Below are 16,902 nucleotides of genomic sequence, written 5' to 3'. Positions count from 1 at the left end.
TCTGTCAGCTCATTTAAAAAATATTTTTTTAGATCCAACTTTTTTTCTTGTATGCTGTATGCCAGGGGTCACATTTCATTCTTTTTCCATGTGACTATCTGCAGCACCATTTGTTGAATTTTTTTTCTGGGGTACGTGGGGGGGAAGAGCACTGGCCATGAATTGAACCTGGGTCTCCCACATGGCAGGTGAGAACTCTACTCTTGAACTACCATTGCATTCCCTAAATCGACCTTTTTTAATGGTTTACAGTAGGAGGGTTCATCTCACACCATACGGCTATCCAGTTTATAAAAACAATGATGCTCTCTTCAAGTGATTCAAAATAAAACATGTAGAAAAATCATGGTAATTCAGATTTTATTGCTTGTTAATTTTGTCATTCCAAACCATTTTAAGTAAACAGACATTGAGAAAATACACCGGGAGTGTTAAACAGATGATGGCAATATGAATGAGAATGCTTCAGTGTCTGACAAAAGGTAATGCGAGGCACCACTGCCACCATCACTCCCAGAAATTCATATATATCATATAAAAAGAGTAAAAACAGTTCATTGGCATTTAACTAGCATTCTTGGTAACCATTTATTAACCACAATAAGCCTGAACAATTTTATAATCTTCTGAGCAAATCACTGTATTTTCTTCACTACTAGAGCAAACTTTTTCGGTTTCTTTGAAAACAAGCAAACCATTAAATACAACAAAATTTACACACCACAACCTGAAAACAAAAGTTGACATATTTCAGTGGTTCTGAATTTTAATGTTTCAATCATATTAATTCAAGAAGTAAACTATGATTCAGCTTTTGAAAATTTACCATACTTATACTCACTTTATAATTCAAAAGTTTTAACTGAAGCCAATGTTAGCCCAGTAAAAATTATGCATACAACTCAAGGAATTGCCCTTATGCTAAGGTAACCTCTTTACAAGTTACACAATTCTTTAAAGACTCAGACCCAATCTGCACAGGGATAACATGATGAACTAACACTTCTATTCTCTGGATACCACGGCAGTAGTTCTAGTGTACTTGTAGCTGGGAAGCATATACAGAATCACTATAAATCACACATAAACATCAATAACTTTTCCTGATAGGTTAAAAATACACCACAATTTTCCTCTATTAATGACCTCCTTAAAAATCAAGTAGGTTCTACAATTCAGCATTTCAAAGATTTCTATGTTTATTATTGCAAAGATGCTCAGGTTGAGAAATACATTTGTATACTTGAAGAGACACTCAGAAAAGCAACAAGACTTGAAATGTGTTTTTTTTGTTAAACCATTCAGAAGCCTTCAGTTACCAACTAAAAACACAATAGCAGATAAATAGGAATTTATTAAAATCATTGTCTCCAACAATAAAAAATTAAATAGTAAGGCATCTTACACTCCATCATAATATATATAGCAAAGAGTAATGTTTTAAATAAGAACCATCATTTCTATTCAAAATGCTTTCTAATGCATTGACAGATTTTTTATTTTTATATTATCCTATTTCATATATCATAGAAAGATCTCATTATTAAACATCTTGACCCAAACCAAGAGTAATACATAAATGGATATCCACTTACTAAAGGGAGGCAGTTCATACTTGAAAAATAAAAAGGAATTCAAAGAGTATTATGTATAAAGTTCAGATACTGGGATGTAAATTTTTCTAAAGCAATTTATGCTTAAGTAATTAAGAGAAAGAAGAGATGGCGATTTTATTTAAGACAAGAAACTTATTAACATGGATCATAGTGCTGAATGTTTGCTCAGTATTTTGCTCCACTGGGATGAGAGTTTGTAAAAGGTTTCATACTCCTTTAAAAATATATCACATCCACTAGAATAAGATCATATAAATTAACACTGATTATCTACTATTCCCCATATCTGTTCATTCACAAATCTTGACAGGCTTCATAAAGTATACTAAACAGTAACATTTTCACCTTTTATTAAGGCAAGTTTGTGAAAATAATTTAATACAACCAGATAGTTTTATGACCTTTTAGTTTACAACACTTTTTACATAAGAAACATACAAAAAAATATTGTTTTATAAAAAGCCACTTCAATACCAGAAAAGAATAATGAAAGATTTTGAATCCAATTTCCTTTTTTAAAGGATGCACTTTCCTTGTCTCAAATTCCAAGCATTATTCATCATCTTTAGAACCAGTTTTGCTTAACTATTAAAAAAAAAAAGACAGGAAAAAAGAAATAGTCAACAAGTTTAAGCTATCATATTATTTGAGCTAATTATTTCCACTTAGTGTAAAAACTAAATATTTATAATTAACAGAACAGTCAACAAGGTTCAAGAACCTTAAACCTTAAACCATCTATACCTTTTGCCATACATAGCTACTTTTCAACTTCAGGTTCAGCTACTTCAAACAGGATTCTTTAAAAATATAACCTCAGCAGAACAAGTGGGTTTCATTAAAGCTTTTCAAGAAATAAACTGGTACCAAAAATATAAAAACAGAAAATAACATTTAAAAAATGAATGACATTCTACTTTTTTTCTATTACAGATGGCAAATTCTTAAAAGCATAGATTAGAAAATGTGATAAAAATCTTAAATCACAGCATTATCTGGCAAATTTGGGGGGCCAGAAAAATTTCTAAAGAATATAAATGCAAATCTGACCAAAATAAAGATTCAGCTATTGAGATAAATAAAAAAATATATATAACATAAAAAATGCCCATACTTAGATCCTAACTCTACCATAGAAACCGCTAGAAAACACGGAATACATATGCCTACACACTTCCCATCAGTGCTCTCATAGGACACTAGTGATGACATCATCATACATCATGCAGCCTCTGGAAAACGTCACTGTGCACTCATGAAAAAATGAGTAAAAAAGGCAAACAGTATCTTAGTATTAGGATGAAAACAGTTTGCACCTCGCAGACTTCTAGAGTGGGTCACAGGGACCTCCCAAGGGTCCACAGACCACACTTCATAAATCATAGGCTAAGGATAATGGATTCTGATACCAAACTATGTCTGGATGGTAACTACCCTCCTAAAAATATCCTCTTCCATCTCCCAAGATTACTGGATTATTTAAATTTTACTTTTTTCTTTCTTAGAGCAATTCTCTTAAAAACAAACCAACATAAGTACATGGAATCTTGAGGAGGGCATGAGACTCTCTCTGTTTGTTCAGGTTAGCATGATGCCCGGATATATCCCAGAGTAATATGGACAGTGAATAAAGAAGTATTTGCAAGGTTGTCTTGGGGGACTGGGGAGAAAGGAGGAAATATTCAACTTTCCCATTTGGAGAATTTCTGATATTCTCACAAGCAGTGGAGACAACCAAATCAACAGGGCAAGCCCTCGATCTTGGGATTTGCTCCTATGAAACTTATTCTTGCAAAGGATAGATTAAGCCTACTTAAAATTAGGCCTAAGAGTGACCCCCAGAGAACCTCTTTTGTTGCTCACACGTAGCTTCTCTCTCTAAACCGAGTGTAAATCTCCCTGGCAACGTGAGACAGAAATCCCAGATGAGCCAGGACCTAGCATCAAGGAACTGAGAAAACCTTCTTGACCAAAAAGGGGAAGAGAGTAACGAGACAAAATAAAGTTTCAGAAGCTGAGAGATTTCAAACAGAGTCGAGAGGTTACAAACAGAAAACTTCTGGAACTAGAGGAGAACCACTATCACACAGAGCATTTTAAGGAGAGCTGATGAGCTACCTAAAGGGACACTTAGGACATGAAGCACTCATCAAGCATCCGCAAAGAGGGACCTGGATAAATAAGAGAATGCCAAAAGAAGCTTTACCCGTACAAATAATCTTGTATAGGGTCAACTTCTTGCCCAGGAAAGAGAGAGGATATACTGTGTTTCTTTATTCCAATTACAGATCATGGCTTCCTACTTCCAGATAATATTTTTTGTACTAGATTCTAAAAGTGCAAATAGTATTTTAAATAGTTCCTAGAAAAAGTGCATTCTATGGCTCAAAGAGCTGAATTCAAAATAACCTTTAGGTCTACACTGCTTGTAAATTATCAATATTTGTGCGTCCTTCCTAAAATCCTAACCTTTACCCTTGGATAATATTAATCTTACAGTAGTAGTGGCATTAACTGACATACGAAACTTATTTTATGCAGTCTTTCAATGAGAATTAAGTATCAGTTAAGTATCAGTTTAAGACATTTGAAACAACAAATAATGCAGAAATATACTGACAGAAATTGGTAGAAAAATCCAAAATGGAAAGTAAACAATTTTAAACAACAGGAAGTCTTTCTTGACAGTTATGGGCAACTACATCTAGAGTATGCTCTAAAAAGTACTTGAAATCAAAACAATCCTTTCCATGATTTGTTTTCCTTTTTTCCATATTATCACTAATCAAATTATACTTAAGCATGTCAATTCTTATGATATATTTACATAAATAGCATTATTTTAGTGTAGTTCTAACTTAACATCTACAGATTATCCATTAATCTAAGAATAAAATCTATAAGAGAAGTGTGTGAAGGATATTTAAAAAATACTTACATGCTGAATATAAAAAAGGAAATAGACATCCCAGTAAAATCCAAAGTTTGCAGGGCCAGGGTAGTGGCAGGATGGAAGATAAAAATTTCATTATTTGAGAGCAATGATTATAATAGCTTTTTGAAAACTAGAAGACAAATATTATATACCTTAACCACATCAACCCAGTTCCATCCTCGAGGAAGTTCCCCTTTGTGATCTAGAGAATACAAAAAAGAGTTACTTTTCTAAGAACAACTACTTACTTTTAAATTAATTATTATTCTAATAAATAAGATTTTTAAACTATTTTTATTTATTTATTGTTTTTTGGGGGTGCATGGTCCAGCAATTGAACCCAGGTCTCCCACATGGAAGGTGGGCATTCTACCACTGAACCACCCATATACCCTTAACTATTTTAAAAATCATGGATTGGGTGGGCCACGGTGGCTCAGCAGGTAAGAGTGCTTGCCTGCCATGCCCAAGGACCCGGGTTTGATTCCCGGTGCCTGCCCATGTTAAAAAAAAAAAAAAATATCATGGATTACTAAATTGGAAAAATAATTTATCATCATTATGAATTGAATGCACTGTTCTGGAAACATTTGCAAAGTATTTCACATATACCTCCTTTTCACATTTATCCAATTTTCCATTCAAGACAAAACTTGACAATATGGAAAATATGTGGAGGTGGGATGGTAAAGTCAAGGAAGAGGAGCTAATCAATTTATTAATTCCATGCTTTACATAATTTAACTGCTTTTACAAGGTTACTGATTAAGTAAGAACCTATGTCAGCTTACTGTTTCATGAGCTAGCATTTTGCCCTAAGAAGCTAGACTCAAGACAAGAGGCCTTATAAACAACACTTATGCTTCAAGAATAAGAGGAAGCCTGGTTAACTTATTACTTGCTGTGCTCTAATCAACTATTCATTATTTAATCTAACATTATTTTAGAAAAAGCTTTAATCTGTTGGAGTACTCAAAACCAAGCTTAACCTTTATATAAGAATTTATAGTTTATAAAGTCCTTTTAATAGAATATTTAAATTTAAACAGTTTAAAAACAAATGCAATTTTAAATTATCTTATGAAACCTTTAAAATCTGCCTTCCAAACAAGTAGATTATATTAGTTTTATAGCAAGGGAAACAGAAACTAACTCCATGATTCTTATAGTACAGAAGCAATATTACTGGAACTCAATTTTAGATGTTAATTGCTCTTTTCTCCTTCATACCAATAAGAACCTTATCCCACAATTACTGGATATGTAGGGCATAGGGGCAGATCAATTTTGATAACTACAATTTTTACCCACAGTCCCATGTCTGTCCCATTAAAGTTCTATTTCAAATGACAGCTCCCAGTCACAAAGTTCTACACTAGTGATAGGAAGAAGTTAATGACTTTAGGTGGGTGTACTGGTTTGAAAGGACGTATGTACCCTAGAAAAGCCATGTTTTAATAAAAATTTCATTTCGTAGAGGCAGAATAATCCCTATTCAATACTGTATGTAATTAGATCATCTCCCTGGAGATGTAACCTAATCAAGAGTGGTTGTTAAGCCAGATTAGGGGAGATGTGTCTCCACCCATTTGGGTGGGTCTTGATTAGTTTCTGGAGTCCCATAAAAGAGGAAACATTTTAGAGAATGAGAGATTCAGAGAGAGCAGAGCAGAACGACATAGTCACGAGAAGCAGAGTCCACCAGCCAGCAACTTTTGGAGATGAAGAAGGAAAATGTCTCCCGGGGAGCTTCATGAAACAGAAAGCCAGGAGCAGAATGTAGTAGATGATGCCGTGTTCACCATGTGTCCTTCCAGATGAGAGAGGAACCCTGACCGTGTTCACCATGTGCCTTTCCACATGAGAGAGAAACTCTGTGTTTGTCATGTGCCCTTCCACTTGAGAAAGAAACCCTGAACTTCATCGGCCTTCTTGAACCAAGGTATGCTTCCCTGGATGCCTTAGATTGGACATTTCTATAGACTTGTTTTAATTGGGACATTTTCTCGGCCTTAGAACTGTTACCCAGCAATTTATTAAATTCCCCTTCTTAAAAGCCATTCTGTTTCTGGTATATTGCATTCCGGCAGCTAGCAAACTAGAACAGTGGGCATCATCCAGGGGATGGAAGCAGGGTGATATTAATGACAGGAATGATCATAGGTTATTATGTGACTGCATGAAAGCAACAGATAACTGGGTGACACTAGAAAATGTTTACTTTCAAATTTAAGTACTGACAAAGATGCTAAAACATTCCCAAAAGAGATAAACCTAAATTCTTGAAAGCAGACCTCAATGCTTAACAATTTACTGCTTCAGCTGTTTATACTTTAATACTGGTTTGACATTTAGTATAATGGATTCCCAGATTTTTTATCTCACAAACGCTTACAATTTCAAAAATGTTTTTGAGAACCACAGGGTTGCTATCATTTTATTCTGCTATAAACATAGACATTATGCCAAACAGAAACAACCAAAAACTATCATCACCATCCACTTCATACAAGGGCATTAGTGTAACCTCTTTCCCCAAATTAAAAGGGTTAGTTTTTCTCATTAGAGGATAGCTTGTGTTATTATGCCAGTAACACACACAAACATGCGTAAGAGTAAGTACAAGCATAATTGTCTATGTGTGCCCATGATAGTGTTCTCATTTTTCCCCAACTGGGAAAAAAGGTTTACAGATGGGTTTCAATTTGCAAATTTTCAGGTTAAGTCAAATAAATACATCAAATACTACTGTTAACATGAGTTGGAGTTTATAATAATCTTCTAAACATCCATACCAAAGGGATTCTAGTTTAGAACACACATGAATTCTATTTTTAAATCTTGTTGTTGCATAAATAAATCAACTGCAGAAAAATATTATTTACTGTGCTAAGACCTAATTGCATACAAGATTTCATCTCAAATGAAGACATACTTCACCCAGGGTGGAAATGAGGGCTTGTGATTCTGTGTAGCTTGATGTGGTGCCTGATACATCCCAGAGTATGTTAAGCAGATAACTGAAAAATGCTGCAGAATTTCTTGAGGGATGGGAGAAAAAATGTGAAACTACTGAATTTCACCACAAGGGAGACCTCTGATACTGTCTCGAACACTGGGGACTCCCAGGTCAGTGGGTTGGGCCCTTGATTTTGAGGCTTGCTCTTGTGAAGCTTGTTAATGTAGCAGAGAAGCTAAGTCTATCTATAGATATGTCTGAGTTACTTCCAGGTGGTCTCTTCTGTTGCTCAGATGCAGCCTCACCCTTTATAGGCCCAACCTTGCAAGTAAAATCACTGCCCTCCTGACTGCATGGGTCATGTCATCTAGGGGTGAGGGTCCCCCTGGCAGTGTGGGATGTGGCTCCTGGGGATGGGCCTGGCTCTGGCACCATGGGATTGACTGTATTTTCTTGAACAAAAGGTGGAAAAGAATTGTAACAAATAGCGTAACAATGGCTGAGAGTTCAAGTGGGGTCGAGAGACTATTCTGGAGGCTACTCTTATGTAAGCTTCAGCTAGATATTGGTATTTGCCGTGGTTTGTCGGACCCCAAACAAGACCATTCCTGCCAGCCCTGGGAAGCACCTAGGGCTCTGAGATTCTGCATAGGTTCTGTGCACTGAAACTACTTTCTGAGTGCCTGTGACCTTCCGATAGGTTCCTGGGCTGGAAGGTCCTGGAGTGGTCAGCCTCTCCAGAACTTTAACTGGTTCCATCCCCCGTCCTACACTGTCGGCCGCCACTGTGGCATGGAGAAGTTAGAATTGGCATGGCCCAGATATCTCTAGGGACTGGAAGAAGGACTGGGGAGAGGGTGGAGGTGTGGTGGGGGGATGGTACTGTCAATCCCACAGGATTCTGTGGATGAGTATGCTGCTGAGTCATTATGCTGATGTTCCTTTTGGTCTCTGGTGTCCTAGAGCAGCTAGAGAGAGGAACCTGGAATTGTGGAACTGTGGCCCATGCCGAGCTCTGGAACCTGTTCTATAGCTAATTGTGGTGATGTGCTCTGAAATTTATTGCTTTTTTGTGTATATGTTGTTTCTTACAATAAAAAATTAAATTAAAAACAATTTTTTTTTCCAAGAATTTGCATACCTGCCATAGAGGTAGACAAGTAGGAAAAGCCCAAATGTGTTAGAGTACACTTGTGGAACACAAAAGTTTGTGTATACTTTTCTAACGTTTTTCAATCTCAAGACTCATTTATCATACTTTGCTTCTCAGTTACCTTCTTCTGAAATGATTATCTCTTGTGATATAGTGGTAAATATTTTCAATATACACCTATAACCAAAGACAAGTGTCTCATGCAATATTATAAGAATATGGAGAACTGATTTTCTAAGTCAAAATATATTTATTAAGCCCCATATCACACTAAAAAAGCAACCCATTTATCTGTGTTATAAAAGAAAAACAAAAACAAAGCACAAACCTGTTTTATCTGCCAGTTTACGTTTCTGGGCTTTTGAAAGTTGTTCTTTTTTGTCTTTTTTCTTACTTGATGGGACTGTATTAGGAGTTTCAACTGAGATGATATTGCTCATTGATGTCTAAGAAAAAAAAAAGATTTTTGAACTCACGCCTTAAAGCTTACTGAATTATACTAACTATAGCTACTTCCTGAAATGGGCTGATAATTTTTAGATTTATGAAGTAAAAGAGTGCTATATTATTATTATTCATTTATTAAGTCAGGTGACCTTACCACATTGTTGATTTCACTCTTCTAATAGTTCACAATTGAAGGACACAATTAACTGCAATTCTTAAAACCAGGTTCCTAGGAAGGAAGATCTGATACTGGCATTTTGTAGAGGCTCTGAGGTTCCAAGATAGTTTTACAATTCAGTTACTAATTTGCTATAATTTGGAAATTTAAATGTGTTTAGAAAAATCATGTGAGTCTTTAGAAAAATCACATATACCTGCCTAGAATATCTTGGTTCCCTAGAAAAATTAAGAAAACCTTTAAAATATTTGGGTTTATCACAGTTAAAATGCCAAGCATTGCTCTGAAAATTTTACATATATACTATTCATTTGATCCTTCCTATAATCTTATATGGTAGATACTACTATAATCCCCATTTTACAGATAAGGAAACTGAGCATAGAGAGACAAGAGGCTTGCCCAAAGTTACAAAGTGAGTGACGCAATGAGGATCTGAAACCAGGCAGCCTGATGCAGAGTGCATGATCCTAACCCGCACCCTCTACCGTTCCTGCTGCGGCTTTTCAGTGTTCTTCAAGGTTCCGTCGGGAATGTGGGGGCCACAGCCACTCCAGCAGAAGACATGGCTTTTGCAGTCAAACAGTTTGGTTCACAAGACAAAAGTGAAATAATACTGACTACTCAAAGTTTTCTAGGTCAAGATTTGGTACTAAGGGGTGTAATACATAGATGCTTCAGGTCATAAAAGATAACTTCTAAGATAATTCTAGAAATAAAACAATTTTTTTCTTTTCAATTAAGTCTCTTCAGGTTGCAATACCTTTGATTTGAACTGTGGCAAGACTATTCATAAAAGAATAAGCTTCATGAAGAAAGATATCTCATGGATATTTTAGAACTACATAAGAAATCTCCAATGATTTAAGCTTTATAAAGAGATCAATTACATCAAAAAAATACTAGTTTAGATGTCTCAGTTTTGATGGATACATGAAACATTTTAGTCTTTAACGCAGAGCAAAATCTAGAGAACATAATTTTATTTTCTAAGTGAAACAGAAGAAATCTAAAATTCATTTTTCTTATTAAACACAGAAGTAACTCATTTTTAAATCTAACAAAAAGACCCTTTCAATTAAAAAAGCACAGTAACTAGTAAAAATTATTTACTAGCAGAGCAAAACAAACAAACAAGCGAACAAAATCACACACTTACTGTAGAATTAACAGGATGGTGATTCTCCATGAACTGTTCTTTATTGTCTTTGGCATATTCAAACAACGTATATGTCATAGCAGTTCCAAGATTAACTTCAACTGCTTCCTGTAACTTGGCTAATATACTCTGCTTTACAGCTGATGATCTACAATGAACAATAAACACGCTACTAAGAGAAAAGTAAAAGGGACAGTAAAGCAGAAAAAAACGAAAATGAAACACTACTCACATGGTGTTGTTAAAAAAAGCGTTCATAGATATAATTGGAGGTGTTTGGGGATATGTTTCTGTCCAGGAAATCTCTATTAAAAAGGCTTTGGGATCACCATTTTCACCTATCTGAAGAAAAGGGAAATCTTAGGCTTGTAAAAGTGATTCAAAGACAGAGAACTAAATTATGATCTTTACAATTATGACTTTTTTCCAATTCTCACTCTTAGATTGAAAATGTAATATTTTGAAAAATTTAGAGATACAAGCTAAGACTGAGTGGGGGAGGAGGGAAATATAAAGACACTCTGACTTCCTCGTCTGTCATAATCATTTCGTTCACACCATGACCTGTCTGTCTGTCCAACCAGTCCACCAGCATTTCCAGTACCATGACTATGTTATATATTTTTTTGTTTGCTTCACCAAAGTTTTCTGAGCTTAAAGATAATATGCATCAACTGTGGGGAACAGGAAGAGGACTGATGGCCAAAAATAATAATGCACAAACTTGAAACACTTTTTCTTTGTTTCAAGTTTTCCAATTGCTTAACTACAAGAAGCAGTACTAAGAATCAATACATTCGTTTTCTTAGTATAATATTAAATCAGAAAATGAAATGTAAAATTAAGAGGTAAAAAAGGAAAAGGCAAAGAGATTAGGAATGTCTTAGCTTGGCCAGTCAGCTCCTGAATAATTTGTTTCTCTTTCTTCCCCAACTTTTTATTTTGAAGAATTTTAATCTGACAAAAAATCTGAAATAGCATAATGAACACTCACTGACATTTACCTTATTCAGGAAACAGAAGCTTTTTGCCCCATTTACTTTGTCTTTTTTTCTCTCTCTCCATTACTGCATTCCCCCTATCTTATGTGTGTGTGATTTTTCTCTCTGGCTTTTATCAAATCTTTTGAAAGGAAATTGCAGACACCATGACATGCTCAAATATTTAGGAGTCAAGTATCTTCTAAGACTAAGGGAATGTGGAAGACATGCTTCTTTATAACCACAGTAATATTAACACATCCAAGACACTCAACAATTAGATTGAAAAAATATTATCTAATGATAAACCATATTATGTCCCCAATTGCCTTCATGATGTCCTTTAAAAGATCATAATCCCACCCCATATCCATAATCCAATGAATTGAATTGGTTGTCATGAATTGTATTTGGTTGTCAACTCCTTCATTTTCCTTTAGTTTACTCAGTTCCCAGGCCTTTTTTTCTTTTTAATGACTTTTATGACAAATAGTCCACATCAGATTTCTTGTATAGCCTCCCAGATCTGGACTGTTTCCTTTTTTTTGGTAAGGATGTTATACAGGATGTGGTGTACTTCTGTAGTATCATATAAGGAGGTACATCAGGTCTGTTGTAATTATCATTGGTGATACTAAGTTTGATTGCTTGGTTAAGATGGTATTTTCCATGTTTTTCCATTGTGAAGGTACCATTTTCATTTTGTAATTAAAAAGTGATCTGAGGGCGATACTACAAAATCGTGTGAATATCTTATTTTTCAACAACCTTTCACTCAAAGGTTTGAGCATCCACTAATGATCCTTATCTGAATCAACTATTAAAATGGTAGTTATAAAATGATGATTTTCTAATAAAACTATGGAGTGATTTGTGAATAAGCATGTCATCCTTGTACATGGCCATGCTAATCTTTTTTGTATTATTTTAGAATATGTGTTGCAAAAGCAGCACTTCTGTGAGTTTTTTTTAAAACAGCAATAAGATCTGAAATTTCCACTCCTAAATTATTACTTAGTTAATCTTTATTTTATGACCTCTAATTTTTCATCCCTCATCTTCAATCTCACCCTGTACTAATATAAGTTGAGGTTCAGATATATGTCAAATAAATTTAAGGATCTATTGATATACCTACACAAGTTGAAAACACAAATAAAGGGCTTCATCAATTTGTATTTGTGTTTTAAATATAGAGATAATAAAAAAGGGGTGCACAGGTGGTTCAGTGGTAGAATGCTCGCTTTTGATGTGGGAGACCCAGGTTCAATTACCAGACCATGTACCCCTCCCACCACAAAAAAAGTAGTAATAGTTACTTGCTTTATGCAATCACTAAGTCCTTAGTCAAGTGTATTTAGGAATAAACTGCCACATGCCTCACACTGAGTTAGGTACTGAGGATCCAAGACTACTCCTGCCATTAAGGAACACAGATATTTCAACAACTTAATAAAATAGGGTATGATTAATAGTTCAAAGTGACAGGACAAAGTTGAAGAAATGGAGAATGGTTAAAATGGCTACAAAGTCAGGGTTGAGATAGAAGATATGGCCCAAAGTTTTAACAGAGAAAGTCTGAGGTGGGCCTTAAAGGAGAACTATAACGAGGGATGAGAGGTGAGGGAAAAAGGAATGCGTCCAAAGGCATATATGATTAAAAAAAAATGCCCTCAGTTATTACATTAATGGATATGATGTAAGGATTGTTAAGCATAAAAGGAAGCTGAGAAGAGGAGAGCAGAGAGGAGAGTATAAAAAGGAAGTAACTATAAAAAATTTACTTATTGTAATAAGTCTAAAATAATCATGTATAAGGATCATTTCTTCTATAATTTATTTTAAATGGTGACAATGTAAATGACAAAACAGACAACTTTCTCACCCATCAATACTTAAAATCATTTAGATAAATGATTTATATTTATTTATAAAATATTAGCACTGTTTTATATTAAAGACATATTTATAGGAAACTTCATTTTAAAGAAAAATCCATATTTCACACAAGTAAAAAATATTTAGAATACAGAATTAAGAAAATATCATTTTATTGACCATTTTATAGGATAGTAAAAAGAATACTGGACTTGGAATTCCGAGACCTGGATTTTAATCATAATGTTTTCTAATACCAGCTGTGGGAGCTTGGTAAAGTCACTGAGAGAAGTTATCTTTAAGATAAGAAGGTAAAATCATATAATTTTTCAGTTTCTTCTCTTTCTAACAGTTTATGATTCTGTTACAACAAAAACAAGTTTATGTTGGTTTTCAAAGTTCCTGAATTAAGTTTTCAAATGTTAAAAATGACTGATGTTATGTTTCAGAAAATATGACAATATAATACATTTAAAATAAATCACTAGATTTAAAAACCAAAATCACTACTTTTAGCAATCTTTAGTTTTTTCTGGCAAAGTAGTAAATACTTCTTTCTATTCATGCCATGTCTTACCCTATATTGAAACGAAACTGGACTTAACTCCCGGAAACTTTCATCGCCTTCATAAATCGAACGTAATGCTTCTAGTTCCATCTGAAAGAAATAAATCATGAGCTTGGTTTCAAGGTATAAATGGATTAGAAATAGAGTATCTTCAAGTTTTTAATTCAAGCCCACTCAACCACGTAAAAGTTGCTTATAATACACTTGCACATATCAACATATTACAATAATAGTAATACTTACTTTGAAACTATGTGCTTAGCATAGTTTACATTATATTACCTCACTCAATCCTCACATCAGTTCTGTAAAGAGGATCCTATTATTTTCTCTTTTCTACCAAGGAAAAGAATGAGACACAATTTAAACCAACCCCAGAGCATATGTCCTTTGTCACTCTGCTAAAAAGCAGTTTGGAGATGAGAAATATTAAACAATAATTTCCCATTATTTCCAAAAAATGGACACTTGTGATCCTCCCCACAGAATTCAAAAAACACTTGAGAACAATAAAAAGAACTTTAAAAAGAGATCAGAAAATGAAATGTAAAATTAAGAGATAAAAAGGGAAAAGGCAAAGAGAAAAAGAAAGTCTTAGGTTGGCATTCCTACTCACTATGACCACTGAAGAATCCCTAAGAAGAAAAGCAAACGAAGACTGCACTTAGACAAACATTTTGGTTTTAAAAAATATGCATGTTATGAATTTTCTACAAACCAAAAATGGGTACGCTTGACTTATACGTACAAAATTTTAAAACAAATTATTAAAGGAATTGTGATAGTGTAAGAGAGGAAGGTGTAATTTCTAAAACCTAGCAAGCATTTGAAAAACAAGACATATCTAAACCCATACCCTTTTTTGGAATGGGAAACTTGATTGGTACATTCGGAAAACATACAAAACAGTTTATGTGGATTTCAGCAAGGCTCCAAGGGATTTCTCTTGCTACATTTATAGAAAAGAATACAGGAATTCAAACTGGAGTCAAAGAGTAATTAAGAAGATTTGATTGGGCCAAACTTAAACCAAAAGATAGTACTACACTTACTTACCTCAATCTTTCCCTATATATATATATTAACAACTTGGACACGAGCAAAATTTGAAGGCAGGCTTATCAAATTTGTGGATGACAATTGACGGGATAGTAAATCATGCTGGTGGCAGAAAACACTTGTTGAAAAACAATCTATGAAGATGAAATTTAATAGGGTGGAATATAAGAACATATACTTAGAAAGCTAAGTATATATGTAGAGTATGATGGACATATTGCTTTGCAACAACACTTACCTAAAAAACACAGGGTTTTTGTTGATAGTAAATTTAGTTGTAGAAAGCAGTGTGATACCACAATTTTACAACAAAATTTAAGATTGAATTCTGTCTACAGACGGGATTCCTGATTGGTGAAGGAACTAAAAAGAATGGACGTATGGGAAATAAAAGACCTACACTTAGTCTGAGAAGAGATGTGAAAAACTGTTTTCAAAGCTCTGAAAGTCAGTCATGTGAAAGAGGAATGGAATTTTCTTGTTAAAATGAAGATCCCTGGACCCCAAAACAGAAACTTTGATTTAGTAGATCAGAGGTGGAATGCAAACATCTGTTTTTCTAACAACCACTCAGTAGTTTTAACTCGGTGGTCCAAGGGTCATACCCGCTCCTTGCTTGGCAGGGAGACAGAACAGTTGAAGCACTGGTTTGGAAACTCACCTTGCAGGAATATCTTAGGAGGCATTCAATATCAATTAGCAGATATCAACTAGCTTGTTGGACTTTGGATCCTTAAAAGACAACTGCCAATCCAGAGATTGTATACGATCTGTCATGTGAAAGCACTAACTTTCAAGCAATATATTCTAAAAGAACAATGAATAACTGCTACTTTACCAGAAGATCTGGGTTCCAGTTCTGACCTGCCATATGCCCACTGTGCAGCCCTGGTGCAATCTGTAAACGCTTTCCCCCACATTATATGTTACGAAGTTTGGAGGTTCCTCTAGGGATGACCTGTACCATCCTTTCCAATTCTAATATTTTATGATTCGACTTCAAAGAAGCATTTCACAGGAAAATAACTGAGCATAAATCGTTCAACTCAGGTGGTGCATGTGCGCTCAAAACAGACTTCGTATCCACTGGACAACTATCAAACAGGCAAAAGATTTATATGGACAGAAACCGGAGATACTAGAGTCATAACTTTTTTCCACCAGAAACTTAACTCAATTAGCCAGAGCCCCACCTGCCAACAGATTTCAAAATTTAAAGGTGATCTGGTTCCAAAGCCACAGCTCAATACACGAGCGCTGAACAACACGCGGGATTTAAGGCGAGCCAAGCGCACCCAGGTCATGGACCAAGGACATCTCCTTTGCTATGAAGGAAACCTGGGGCCACCCCAGGCTTTGCAAACATGCAAACCGCTGCAGCGGGAGGCACAGGCGGGCTCCCGCCCAGTCCAGCCTGCGTGGCTCTCCTCGCGGGGCCTGGAGAACTTCGAGCACTACAACTAGACTCTGTCGGATCCTGGGGCGCAGGACACGTGCGGGCCGCGCGACCAGGGACCGGGAATCGCCGGGCCTCCCGCGGGTCAGTCAGCTCCCGGGGCCGGGGCGGGCAGAGGGGCGTCCAGCCCGGGGGACCCACCTCCTGGTCCTCGTTGGCACTCATCGCGCCGGCCGCGGGACGCCTCCCGGGCGCACGGCGTTTGCGACGACGAAGAGAAAGGAAAGCAGTGGTCCTGGGGCCGGGGTGTCCCCTTCCGCGCCCTCGGCGGCGGACACACCCTTCGCACCAGCAGCCGGGAGTCACGCGCGCCCCCGGCTCTCTAGTAGCGCGGAGCCGCCGGCAGGGGGCTGTGGGCCGGACGGGGGAGGACACAGCAGGAGGGGCGCCAGGGCGTCCGGGGAGCGGCAGCGGGGCGGTGACGCCAGAGGCCCCGCCTCCTTCTCCTCGCCTCTCCTATTGGCTCCTTATCTCCCCGCCCCAAATCGTTCTCCACTAGAAAATGGAGCGTCTT

General features: G+C 36.2%; 1 protein-coding gene and 1 pseudogene across 1 annotated transcript; both read right to left on the bottom strand.

Annotated features, from left to right (window-relative positions):
• Positions 1–343: 343 nt before the first annotated feature.
• On the bottom strand, positions 344–16,794 carry RWDD4 (RWD domain containing 4). The gene is made up of 7 exons (XM_077144500.1): positions 16,530–16,794; positions 13,883–13,963; positions 10,680–10,789; positions 10,448–10,595; positions 8,992–9,109; positions 4,704–4,753; positions 344–2,201 (listed from the first exon to the last, which is right to left on the bottom strand). The coding sequence occupies exons 1-7, from the start codon at positions 16,551–16,553 to the stop codon at positions 2,169–2,171; spliced, it is 564 nt and encodes a 187-aa protein (XP_077000615.1). The 5' UTR covers positions 16,554–16,794; the 3' UTR covers positions 344–2,168.
• Positions 12,283–12,381, bottom strand: LOC143670098 (U6 spliceosomal RNA; annotated as a pseudogene).
• Positions 16,795–16,902: the final 108 nt, after the last annotated feature.

This window comes from Tamandua tetradactyla, chromosome 26 (assembly GCF_023851605.1).
Source record: "Tamandua tetradactyla isolate mTamTet1 chromosome 26, mTamTet1.pri, whole genome shotgun sequence".
Classification (NCBI taxonomy): domain Eukaryota; kingdom Metazoa; phylum Chordata; class Mammalia; order Pilosa; family Myrmecophagidae; genus Tamandua; species Tamandua tetradactyla.
Note: the sequence above shows the minus strand (reverse complement) of the source record. Positions and strands in the feature narration are given on the sequence as shown.